Source organism: Oryctolagus cuniculus, chromosome 20 (genome assembly GCF_051225735.1).
Source record: "Oryctolagus cuniculus isolate XC-2025 breed Fujian yellow rabbit chromosome 20, ASM5122573v1, whole genome shotgun sequence".
NCBI classification, from domain to species: Eukaryota; Metazoa; Chordata; class Mammalia; order Lagomorpha; family Leporidae; genus Oryctolagus; species Oryctolagus cuniculus.
Window position 1 is genome coordinate 31,138,232 of NC_142886.1, and position 13,467 is coordinate 31,151,698.

The 13,467-nt window shown below is 36.9% G+C and overlaps 1 protein-coding gene across 21 annotated transcripts in view; it reads right to left on the reverse strand.

The window, feature by feature from the left end:
- CEP128 (centrosomal protein 128) overlaps positions 1–13,467 on the reverse strand; it is a 478,907-nt gene that overhangs the window by 290,914 nt on the left and 174,526 nt on the right. For all 21 annotated transcript variants that reach the window (XM_089322694.1, XM_070065335.2, XM_070065333.2 and 18 more), the window contains one exon: positions 4,282–4,932. In XM_089322694.1, coding sequence (XP_089178820.1) covers positions 4,282–4,932 — 651 coding nt within the window. The remainder of the gene's footprint in view (positions 1–4,281; positions 4,933–13,467) is intronic.

Below are 13,467 nucleotides of genomic sequence, written 5' to 3' on the forward strand. Positions count from 1 at the left end.
TTTGTGCTATTGCTGTACTACATTAAAATATCTGCAACCCAATTCTAACAAATCAGTTTTTCAAATTCAAAAAGGAAAAGGTCTAAAGGTTTCAGAAGATTCAACAGATATTAGTAACTAACAATTTATTATTATTTATTTTATTTGAAAGGCAGAGTTTACAGAGAAAGGGAGAGAAAGAGAGAGAGAATTTTCTATCAGTTGGTTTACTCCCAACCTGGGCCAGACAGAAATCAGGAGCCCAAGCACTTAGGCCATCCACCATTGCTTTCCCAGGCACATTAGCAGGGAGCTGGATGAGAAGTGGAGCAGCTGAGAATTGAACTGTCACCCAGATGGGTTGTGGCACAGCAGGTGGTGGCTTAACTGGCTATGCCATGGCACCAGCCCCAGGAATAATTTTTTAAACACAGGTAATTACAGAAAGCTTTATTGTCATCTCACTATAATTAAATTCAAATCACATCTTAAAGCACAAGAAAATCAATTTTTGACATTACATGGAGAAATCCAAACTAAACATCACAAAGCAAGTCCTTTGATTTCCAGCTTGTTAAGCATTTCAACTCAACATCCACTGAGCAGTTCTGCACATCTAGAACACTATTCTACATACTCTAAGAGGAGAGGATACAAAAATGGCCAAGATGTGATACCTGTCCCTCTTTTAAGAACAGACAACAAACTGAAGTACAAGGCAACCGAAGTGTGCTGCACTAGAGATATCAACACAGAGTTATGGAAACAGAAAGGGGTGAGATTTAAACTAACTTCAATTGATATTTATTCCAACTTCAGCTGAGAGCCATTCAAATTTCAGTAGGTCCATAGAAGAGGTAAAAAATTAATTAGGCCTTGAAGGATTAGGAGGGTTTTTCCTCCTGCAGACTGGGGAAAGGTCAATACACAGCAGTGATAGGTATGCGTCAGAAGTGGATTTATATGAAAAATGTTGGGAGTACAACAAAGACATTCTTTAATGTGCACAGGTAAGGTGGGGCCGTATTGAGGAGGGCTGGATTAGAGTGAGACTTCATCTCAGAGGAAATAAATAATCAATCAGGCAGCGACACACTCAGATAATGTGTGCTGGGAAAGAAATCAGGTAGGATCTGAAGGCTTGAGAAATGAGGGGGAAGGTAGAAAAGCTACCTGAAGCATGGTAAAGTAGTCCAAATTAGCAGCCTACATCCTGTTACTTACTGATACATGATATATTTCTTCATACAACAGTGTATCCATGAGCAAATGCAATTCTTGTCAAGCAGGCTGTACCTCTGTTACTTTCTCTCTTACTCAAGAGAGTATAAATGGGAGAATGATATTCTTATGGAGATGATCTTGAGCCTACCTTATTGAATAAATAATTCCTAACTCTTGGAATTGTGTAGGTTATCACACAACCTAAATAATAGTGACAAAACATCAGTAGTTATGAGAAGGAAAGGAGGTTTTGGTTTAAACAACACTCTCAAGAAAACTATCACCTTCTTGAAAAGAATAATTATCTTCTATGGCCATGCCCACCAAAGCTAACACATACTTGTCATTATCCAGACCCTTGCTTTCCTTTGAGGTTCACCCTATTCCTCATCAAATCCTTTCTTCCTCACTGGCAACAGCTGACTGACCAGTCACTCTGTCAGTGAAGTTTTTGTCATGTGGTCAGCTAATGGCTTTAAGACAGTATCATACATACTCAAATGTCTACACAATGAGTAACTTCAACATATTTGACCTGTTCTATTCCTACTACCTTCATTGATATCTACAAAAGCAATGAAATAAATGATGACACTTTGGACTATAACTCTGAAAATTTACACTACAACGTAAGAATATTTGCCTAAATAAGCAACATCTAGCCATGGATTCTTAATCCTCAACTGTCTCACTCTTTTGTCCATCATACATGCTCATGATCATTGCCAGCACATGGCAGTACTGCACATCTTTGACAGTCTGTACCAATCTACACAGAAGTTTACCTCTTCAGCACTCAAATTTCTTATCATACTGCTTCCTTCTCTACTTCAGAGGGAAGATATTAGCAGTTAAAATTCACATCTACTCCCCCAAACCTCACCCATCAATCTTTCTGGTTGACCAAATGTCAGAGGAAGAGATGCCACATTTCCCGTTGAATGTTCTACACTCATTCTATTTTGCTTCAGACCTCTCACATTTTCTCATAGGTCTTCTCCAATACTTTTGGCCAAATGGAATAAACACTTTTTTACTTCCTCTTTTAATTTGTCTGCTGCAATTAATACTCCCAATTATATCTTTTTTGAAACATCCTTCTTAGGTTTCTAAGACACCATTCTCTTCTGATTCTCATTCTGCCCCTTAAATGGCTCTGTTTATAATAATTATCATTATTTGCTATAATTTCTTTTTCAATTCTTCCGTTAAACATTAATGTTCTAAGGTTTCATCCCCTTATCTTCCAAGTACAATATCACCCAACCTCCATGATTTCAATACCACCAAGGAGTTACCCAAATATTTCACATGAACCTCAATTTCTTCCTCAACTCCTGACCCATTATGTACTGAAGTACTCTAATACATTGATAGTTAAGTTTAAGGTCCTTCTCAACATATTAAAAAGACTAAATTTACCACCATTTTATCCAAATATGCTGCTCTGTTTTCTCTATATTGGCTAATAATATCATTAGCCACCTTGTCATCCAAGTTATTACTTAGTCATTCTTGGTCCTAAACATTTTCCAGAACAGCAAAGTATTTAAGAACAAAGTCACTTGATTACCTGGGCTCGTATCCTAACCACTGTCTCCAGCTGTAATACCTTGGGCAACCTACTTAACCTCCTGTGTCTTAATTCCTCAAAAACAATACACAGGACAATGTGAATGTTAAATGATTAATATATATTAAGTTCTTATGGCATGACCAGCACAAAGTGTTGAAAATACGTTTGCTATTAGTATTAATGTCATAACCAATCAATCAGCATGAAATACATATATACGTGTGTGTGGGTATGTGTGTATATATATATATATATATATATATACACTTTGACATTAGTATCTTTACTTTTGTGTGTGTACTCACCTATTCCGAAGGATAATTATTCCATCTATAATTTTTCACATTTTATCATCTCTAACTTGAAATGCTATTTTACAGTGGGTAGCATATCATAGTTTCTGATGCAAGAGACAATATTTTTCTTAATATCACACAACAATGATGCAGCTACCAACCGATTAGCAACCTGCTTTAGGTTCAATTAATTATAGTAAATGTCCCTCATCTACTCCTCCACTATTCATTCTGACTTGTCTACGTCAATACTTGACCCCAAATCCACTACTACCAGAGGCAATGTAAGACTAGGGAAGAATTCATAAAACAGGTATAGCATCTACAAATGTCAATTTTTCAATATGCTTTCTTCTTTTATCATAAACATTCTTAAAGTAGCTGTTGCATTTCAAGAACTTTTGGGAAACAAAAGAATTATAAATAACCTTTGAAGATCTGTCCATTTATTTACCCATTTAACAGGTATCTACTACATTTGAGAAACTGTTCTAAGCACTTGGGATATGGCTATAAACAAAAGCTACTCAAATCTAAGTCCTTTTGGGAATTTCATTTGAACAATGATTAAAAAATAAACTTATCATGTGTAATCTATGTCATATGATAAGTACCATGGGAGAAATAAAACAGGGGGTAAGCATAGATTTATCACACTAATGAGAATCACAGTATGAAATGATTCCACCGCACACTAATGCTGATACCATTATACCTTAGAAATAGTTCCCCAAATGCATTTCTCAATTAGGCATTCACTCAGCACTTTGATTTGGCAAAGAGGAGATAAATCTCAAAAACCTCAGGTTTACACAGTCCATAAACTGATCCACTTTAGTTACCAAACTAATAAGGACTGTGGTTATGACTTCTGTGGCCTTGACAAGTCTTTGCCTCTCTTAAATTTTGAATGAGGGCACATTTCAGTCCACACCTTACTGCCACCTCTAACTTTCCTGACCTCCTCAAATAGCTAAATGTTCTTTTTAAATGGTTTCAATGCTCTAAAATAGGTGCTCCCATGTGGCTGCTACAAGTCATTTCAACCTGGCCAAACAAGCCTGAATAAACTTCTTTACTGTTGACTTTATCTCCCCTTCAGTGCTTAGGAATACAGAAATGATCTCTAAAAGTTTATGCTTTATTAACTTCTTGTGCCACCAGAAAAACTCCTTCAATATCATTAGGATAACTCAGCACAGGTACCTTCAGGGTCCTAATGTGATTCTCAGCTTCAGTCTTTTCTTTCTTAAAGTGCTTCATCAGCTCCTGGATATTCTGTTCATGCTTCGTTTTCACACTCTGCAATGAGGATGTGAGATCTTCCAGCTCCCTCTGGTGAACATCTCGCTCCAGCTTTAATTGTGTGATGACTGTCGCTGCCTCTTCATCCTTGGACTTTACCTGTGTTGTGAGGTCAGCAAGGTCCTTGAGGACCGCTTTCTTGGCTCGCTCTTCCTCAGCCAATCTGTTAGCAAGATCTGCTCGAATGGCACTCAAGTCCTTAATGGACTCTTGCATCTCAAGAAGCTTAGCTTTGTCCTGAGCCTGGCTCTTTCTTAGCTCTGTGATTTCTTCCTCCAGGTGAGCTTTCTCAACTTTCATCTGGTTTTGAATCTTACTATGCTTTTTCAATTCACTTTCTAGTCTGTGGATGTTATCCAGGGAATTCTTGACTTCTAGCTCAAGTTCAGTTTGATGAGACTTAACATCACTCAGTTTCTTTTCCTTAGAGTGAAGCTCCTCCTCTTGAAGGGCACGCTTGGTTAAGACGTCATTCAACTCCTTTCTAAGACTCTCTATTTGTTGTAATGCTGCATAAAGCTGGTTTTTCAACTCATCCTTTTCTTTCAGAATCTATCAAGTTAAAAACATAATACAGAAAAAGTTACCAATAAGTTATTCAACAAGGACTGCCAGGTAACAAAATAAAATTGAATCCACAAAGTGAAAAAAAATCATTAATAATGCTTTATATTTTTCCATTTTCTAATGAATATTTTGTATGCTAAAAGGAATAAATCAGTACCACATTGACATGTATTTCTGATTTTTATCACCAAAACTTATGTCAATCCATGATTTTAAATAATTATTAAATGTAAGATAAAATTATTTAAAGAAATAGAGGAAAGAAAAAGATTTCTATTGTTAAGATAGTTTACAGAAATTGAAATAATATTTTACATAAAATAACAATGATGTTCATTCTAATGAAACACTTTAAAAGAAGAAACTCAAAACAGATGGAAAACAATATTGGGCAGTATGCAAATACCAGGAAAGATTATAGTAAAATAACACAATATTAATAAAATAACATCAGTAATTAGAAGAAACATAGCAATATGCAAATGAGATAATTGAAGGTACAAATGCAATTCATTTAAGATTAAGAGAAGTTGGGAAGGCACTGAGGAGACAATTCAAGGGACCACATGGCTACCAGATTACACTGAAGGATAGAAGCCAATCACTAATCTTCATAGCCTTTCATTCTCTCTCACTCAATCACTGCAAACGGAAATGTAGACAGCCAAGGGAGCCATGAATTTCTTCTCTACAACACTGGTACCAAGTATAATGTCTCTGCCTGTTTACGGATGCCACCAGGCATCCTTGTCTTCAACCAGGAAAAAAAAATAACACTCATTTCAGAATTAGAAATAATGAGTTAAAATGCAAAATATTTCTGAGGCACTTCTACACCTATATTTTATACTTCCGTGTGAAACAATTTATGATACAATGTGATGAGTCACTCACTCCACACAAAGTTTCCTCAAATCCCTCTTAGTTTAACACATCGAACAAACTAAACTGAGAAGTATTAAAAGGAGTTCATTAAACTATTAAGTTTAGACCAAAGGGAACTGAATTTGATTCTCAGACTAGCCATGAATAGTTATATGATGTTAAAAAAATGCTTTATCATCCCAGAGATAATGACAAAGATTAACGTGAAAGGAGAAACAAAATGTGGGGTGAGATTGAAGTGCAACGAAGAAAGGTCTCAGAGATATATCTAAAAACGATGCAAAGAGGGAATAACTGACAGAGCATTGGCCCTGAAGCAGAGGTACTCTAGAACACAGATCAAAGAGCTTACTTTTTTTTTTTTTTTTTGGACAGGCAGAGTGGACAGTGAGAGAGAGAGAGACAGAGAGAAAGGTCTTCCTTTGCCGTTGGTTCACCCTCCAATGGCCGCCGCGGCCAGCACATCGCGCTGATCCGAAGGCAGGAACCAGGTGCTTCTCCTGGTTTCCCATGCAGGTGCAGGGCCCAAGCACTTGGGCCATCCTCCACTGCACTCCCTGGTCACAGCAGAGAGCTGGCCTGGAAGAGGGGCAACCGGGACAGAATCTGGCGCCCCGACCGGGACTAGAACCCAGTGTGCAGGCGCCGCAGGCGGAGGATTAGCCTATTGAGCCACGGCGCCGGCCTCAAAGAGTTTACTTTTCAATGAATGCAACGCAGGAAAAATGGTGAAGAATACAGGTAAGCCTAAGGGCAGATGTATTATTTTTTTACAACCATATAACAATTTCCAACAAACTTGGTGACTTAACAATATTTATTTATTATTCCTCTGTTTTAGGAAGGTCGGAAGGGCAGGTAAGTATTCTGAAAGGGTTCACAAAGGCTAAAATCAGACTATCAGACAGCCTGGAATTTTATCTGGAGGCTTTTGAGGAGAATCCATTTTCAAGTTCATTGAAGTGTTGGCAAAATGTAGTTCACAGAATTGTTAGGACTTGGGTCCCTATTTCCTTGCTATCTTTTGGCCAGGGGTTATGCTGATCCTCTAGAAGTCACCTCATATTCCTTGGTTCATGCACTGTCCCACCTTCAGCAATGATACAATGAACTATCCTGCTTCAGTCTGACTCCCCGTACATTCAACAGCCCAAAAAACTTAAGTCCATACAGATAAACTCCTAAAAGTTAATTGTGCCAACATAATCATGGAAGTTATTGTTACAGATTCCAAGAATTCTACTCAACACATTAGAAAAGACACAAACTGATAGACGCAAGTGTAGCTGCAAGAATAACATGGGAGGGGTCAGAATAAGAGCGAAGGGAGGTGGCTTAAACATAGTTATGAACATTTGGAACAGATAATATAACCCCTTGGCCATGAACTAGAGCATTCCCAGACATATCTAAAGATTAAAATCGTATTTTCATGATGAAGCTCTAGAATGTGATTACAAAATATTACATCTTCCTAAAATCGGTTTAAACAGCAGGATATTTACTTTTCTCACATAATAAGAAACCTAGACTAGGGTAGTTCAAGCTGAGTCCTTCAAAGCTCAGGCTCTGCTACTCTATCATTCCCAGCGTTCCAACCATCACATCAATTCTTGACGAAAATGATAGTCTTACGGCAGATATAGAATATGTTGGCCAAGTTTGAAATCTGTTTGGCAATACAGATCATAAACTCCATTATTTGGTACTGTATTGTATGGCTAGGCACCAGAAGCCAAAGTTTTATCTAGACATTGTCTTTGGGTTTGAAAATGTTAAAATCTCAATATCCTAGACAGTCCCAGGGGCTCTCAGCTGAACAGCCTTGTCTTGAGACAATTCAAAATAATGGACTTGGATCCCTTTTGTCTGGTCAGGAAAGCTTAAGAAAGCCCTGAGTAAAAGATTGTTCCAACACTAAAAGGCTCTAAATTATCAGACTCAGATCCAACAGTGGGATTCAAGATTGCAGCCTTTGGGTTCCCTGCCCGAAAAACAAAACCCTCTCTCTATATTTCAGATAAATCAGAAGGCTGAAATAGCTACACAACATATTACAACAATCTATAGATTTCATACTGGTCACACCAGTACTCTTGATTCTCAGCATCAATGCCCCAAAGTTCTATGTGTTATGGTTTGAATATTAGTTTGAGTGTTTTCTAAAGACACATGTGCTAACAGGCTTGATCTTCAAAACCTAATTTTAACAGTACTTAAGAGAGAAGAAAACTTAATCCAATTACAGTCTATAGAGGTGGGGTCTTTCAGAAGTAGCTGGATGGGACCGAGTTATCAGTGTGGAGCACCTGTCCCTGAATCATGGTAGCTTTACAGAGAGAGACAAGACACACGTGCTCTCTCATGCCATGTGATGCTGTGTGCCATCTAGTGACTCTCCCAGCAAGAACACCATCTCCAGATGCTAAGCCAATAGGTACTACCTGATCTTAGACTTTGAAACCTAAAACTATGAGCTAAATAAAACTGTTCTAAGTTAGCTACTCTTAGGTACTCTGTTGTTGTAACAAAAAGATAACTAATACATGGTATAACCAACCACTTCCAACTGCATAGCAAAGTTCCTCAAATTTCCCTTTAGAATAGTATGATCTTGCCCCTCCACAATCCCCCTTCTTCACTTAGATACTATCATACAATTTAGTTTCTTTTATTTACAGCTTCTAAATCCCAGACTTTAATTTTTTAAAGATTTATTTATTTATTTGAAGGTCATAACTAGAAAGAGGGAGGGAGAGACATAAAAAGACATCTTCCAACCACTGGTTCACTCCCCAGACGGCCATAAAAGACAGCGCTGAATCTGGCCAAAGCCAGGAGCCAGGAGTTTCATCCAGGTCTTCCACATGGGTGCAAGGGTCCAAACACTTGGGCCATCTTCCATTGCTTTTCCCAGGCAATTAGCAGGGGGCTGGATTGTAAGGGGAGCAGCCAGGACATGAGCTGGTGCCCATATGGGATACTGGCATTGCAGGCACTGGATTTACCTGCTAAAAAAAAAAAAAAAAAAAAAAAAAAAAAAAAAAAACTGGCCCTCACAGAATTTAACTTTATAACAACCTGAATTTCTTCAAATGACAGGAAGAGAAAACTCCAAATTGGGCTTAAACCAGAAGGAAATATTTTACCATTTCAGACAGAACTGACCAAGGTAGTATATCCAAGAACAAGCCACACTTCTGCAATTCTCCAAGCAATATGTACCTCTTAGCTTTATTCTCAGGACAGTAATAAGATAGCTTCAGCCATTCCAGCCATAATACCCAAAAATAACAATTTACAGTGGAAGGAGAAAAATCTCTCTTCCTGTATACCATCTTTAAAATGAATAAATATTTGCCAGAAGTTAACTAGCAAACCTCATATTTCATACCTCATTGATCAGGTCAGCAGTATGCCTAAGGACTAACATTAATTACTGACTGGAATAGATGGGGGGAAGAGGAAATAATCATGACCAATACCAAAACTAATTGATATTTCTATACTGAGTTTGCTGATACTACTCAAGAGAATTAATGGGGAAAAGTAGACAGCAGGGTTGATTCTAGCACAGCAATCAGTAGAATTTGTGAGCTGGAAGAAGAAATTGAAGAGGTTGGTGAGTATGTTATCAAAGCAGCTTTTAAAAAAGTTCAATCTGATAGAAAAAAACTGAATCCCAGAAATGGCTGGTCAACTAAAAGAATGTGGAAAGATGAAAATCAATTGTTAATGGTTAAAAAAGAAAAAAGGGATAAAACAACTGTGATGGATCAGAGACAGATTTTGGAACTGAAAGCTTGAACATAGTATAACACGTGGCGACAAACTTCAACCGCAGAAATTAGTTGAAGCCGAATGATTTCAAAGCCATTATAAATAGGAAATTAGTAAACTATAAGGACACAAAATTCAATGGGTTGCTGCCTTGAACTCTGTAGTCACTAAGGATGAGGGCAAGAATTACAAGTAATAAAAGCCAGATGCCAAAATCCTTGAGAATTGTAGAGGCATAATGGATGAATAACTGCCAGTCAGGAGGAAGACTGGAAAAACAGTGTTCTTAACTAGCAAACTCAGCTTCCAAAGAAGGAACAAAAGGCAAGATAACAGAAAAAAAAAGTCTTGAAAAATGCTATATGAAATCAGATTTAAACTATGATGCTTTAAACTATGATGTTTACGGGAATATTAGCCAACTCCTTAATGGCCTGACCCAGAGTATATAAAGTATTTTTTAATCTAACTAAAAGATAGATGGGGGAATTTTTTTTCTAAAACTTTTATTTTTTGCATGTGAAGAAAATGCAAGCATATTGCTGAATTATACTAACAGGTCAGTTCTCTAGCTTTCCTAAATTGTACCTGGTAGGAATACATACACAGTTCACAGGTGGTGCACTTCAGCACTGATCCTTCTTACTTGAAACCATTTTAAAAAATCAGATTTTACAAGACAGCAAATATTACATGGAACTGTTTTCCCAGCAGGAGGGAAATACACAGAAGGAAAAGAAGGCAATTTAAGATTCTTGAAGTCAAATACTATCAAGCAAAAAGTCCAATATATAGGCAAGGCAATTATTCTGCTCATTCAGCAAGAGAAACAAAAAAAAAAAGAAAACCTAGGAAACATTCCCATTATCCATACCAGAAAATAATATGAAAGTTTAGAAACAATCAAAAAATCATACACTATTATCAGAATACAATTTTAAAATTTTTCCTTTATCATTTCCAAAGCACATATAAAACTAATGATCTCAGTCATTTAAAAGAAAGACAAAAATATTACAATATATGACGAGATTACTTTTATAGAGTTTTAGTTCTCCCAATATATGTTCTACAATATTGCTAAAGCACATCATGATTTCCTACGTAAATATCCATGTCACTATCTTTAAGGAAAGTACAGAATGTGATACTTCTGGAGTATTTTCTGCAATAATATAATTATGTATTATTATATATCCTTCAGTAATTAATTTTGCAATATTTTATCTATATATACATATATAGATATATATATGATAATCTTGCCAAGATGTAAGAAATGTATACAGTAAGAAGAAAAGGAATAAATCAGAACAAGATAAAGTCTTGGCCTTTTAAAATATCTTTGAGAATATACATAAATACATAATATTTAATATAAAAATAAATTATACTAGGAAAGGCAAAATGGAAGTATGCACAAAATCACTTTGCAAACACAAAGGTATCAGCTGAGCATTCAGGATCGTTCAAGAAGGCTATTTATTGGATATTGTTTCTTAAGTCACAATGTGAATGTCAGTATTATTTTTACCTTTTCTAAATTATTTTATTTTATTTATTTGCTTCTTTCAAAGTGAGTGAAACACAGAGAGAGACAGAAAGAAAGAGCACTTCTATCTGCTGGTTCACTCCACAAACGCCCACAACAGTCCCAATATGGGCCAAAGCAAAGAGCCAGGAATGCAATCTAAGTCTCCCATGTGGAAGACAAGAACTCAATTACTGCATTAAGAAGAAGCTGGAGTAAGGAACGGAGCCATGTATCAAACTCAAATACTCCAACATAAGAAGCAGGTGCCCTAACCAAGGCAATTTTTATTTTAATAAACTTTTAAATATACCCCCAAGTCACTTTTTGCAAGTAATTAGTCCAAAAAAAAAAAAAAAAAAAGGAAGTATAGGTAGGGGTGGGCACTGTGGTATAGCGGGTAAACCCACCTTCTGCAATGCCAGCTTCCCATGCGGGCACCAATTTGAGACCCGGCTGCTCCACTTCCAATCCAGCTCTCTGCTATGGTCTGGGAAAGCAGTAGAAGACGGCCCAAGTGCCTGGGCCCCTACACCCACATGGGAGACCTGGAAGAAGCTCCAGGCACCTGGCTTCGGATCAGCCCAGTTGCAGCCATTTGGGAAGTAAACTGGCGTATGGAAGGCATTTCCCTCTCTCTGCCTCTGCCTCTCTGTAATTCTGCCTTTCAAATAAATATGTAATTTTTTTTAAAAAAAGCAAGTATACAATATTACTATTAGCTTAAGGAGGACGTATGTTTTACTAAGAATTAAATATTCCTTACCTGTAATACTAAGATATTTTTTAAATACTCTTTTCCCAACATTATTTATCATGTGTTTCCACAGATTTACTGGACACTTGAATTTGCAGTGAAACATTTCTTATCCCTTCCTCCTTGATTAATCACTGCCCTAACTGTGACATGCTGCATTAATTTTTAAGGCTTTTAAAAGAGAAATTACAATGCCTGCTGTGATAATGTGATACTATCTTAACTGTAGCAATCACTTTAAAACTACTTCTTTGCTTATCATTAGCAATGGTAAGTGATAAAAGAAATTATATTAAAAGTATTCTGAGAAATGATTATTTAACAATTTTTAATAATCTGAAAATTCAATCTAGAAAACTCTCAGCACTATAGGTTGGGATACTGTCTGATGATACAGATTTTTCTAAATTTCCTCTAATTAAGAAAAATCCCTAAACCATTCTCAACCAATTAATGTCCTCAACTACTCGTCTCTGCAGCTAATTCCCTTAAAGCCAGACTCACGGAACCAGTTGCCAGACCAGGCTGACAAGAGAAAATTAAAGGTAAAGCAATTTGCAGGGCTCAAATCAGTACACAGTCAAGTCAGACTTAAGTTTTTACTCAAGGCAACAAACCATCCAGTATGTGTCAAATTGGTTAAAATGAAAAGCTTGCCACCTGGCCAACAAATATGCATCCGCATGGGAGACCCTGAAGAAGCTCCTTGCTCCTGGCTTCAGATCGGCACAGCTCCAACCATTGTGGCCAACTTCCATCAGATGGAAGACCTACCTCTCTCTCTCTCTCTCTCTCTCTCTCTCTCTCTCTGCCTCTCCTCTCTCTGTTAAACTCTTTCAAAGTAAATAAATAAATCTTTTAAAAAAAGCATTAAAAATTTTAAAAAACACACACACAAAAAAATAAAAGAAATGCCTGTATGTAGCAGTATTGCTGCAAATACAGATTTGTCAAAGTCTGTTTTATGCCTATGCCAAACCAATATCCATGTGGCAGCCATGGAAGAAACTCCTGGCTTCATCCCAGTCCAGACCTGGCCATTGCGGCCATTTGGGGAGTGAACCAGCAGCTGGAAGATCTCTGTCCCACCCTCTCTGTGTAACTCTGACTTTCAAATCAACAAATAAATCTTTAAAAAATAGAAGAAGAATATTATATTACTACAATTCAAAAGACCTATGATTCTTTAAAATGTACTGTATATGGGTGGTCAACTTTCCAATTGACTATTGTTTATATATTCCTGCTAAACCAGGGTCTTTTTTCTTTTATAAAAAATGAATAAATATTTTAAAGACAAAAGTACTCCACAGTGAGTGCAGCCCTTCCTTCATCTTCTGTATGTCTGAGAAATTCCCATGCAAAAGGTAACGCATCCTTTCCAGGACAGCTCATCGCAAATAAGTATCTGTCACTCCTAAGTGCTGACAATTGATTTAAAACATGTGCTTGCACTACATTTTGTTTTCTTCTGAAAGAAAATCAACTTATCAAAATGATTATTCTTCTAGAATGTTCAGAGTTCTTCAAAAGTGACAAATGACAAAGGCTCAAATGATAAACCAAG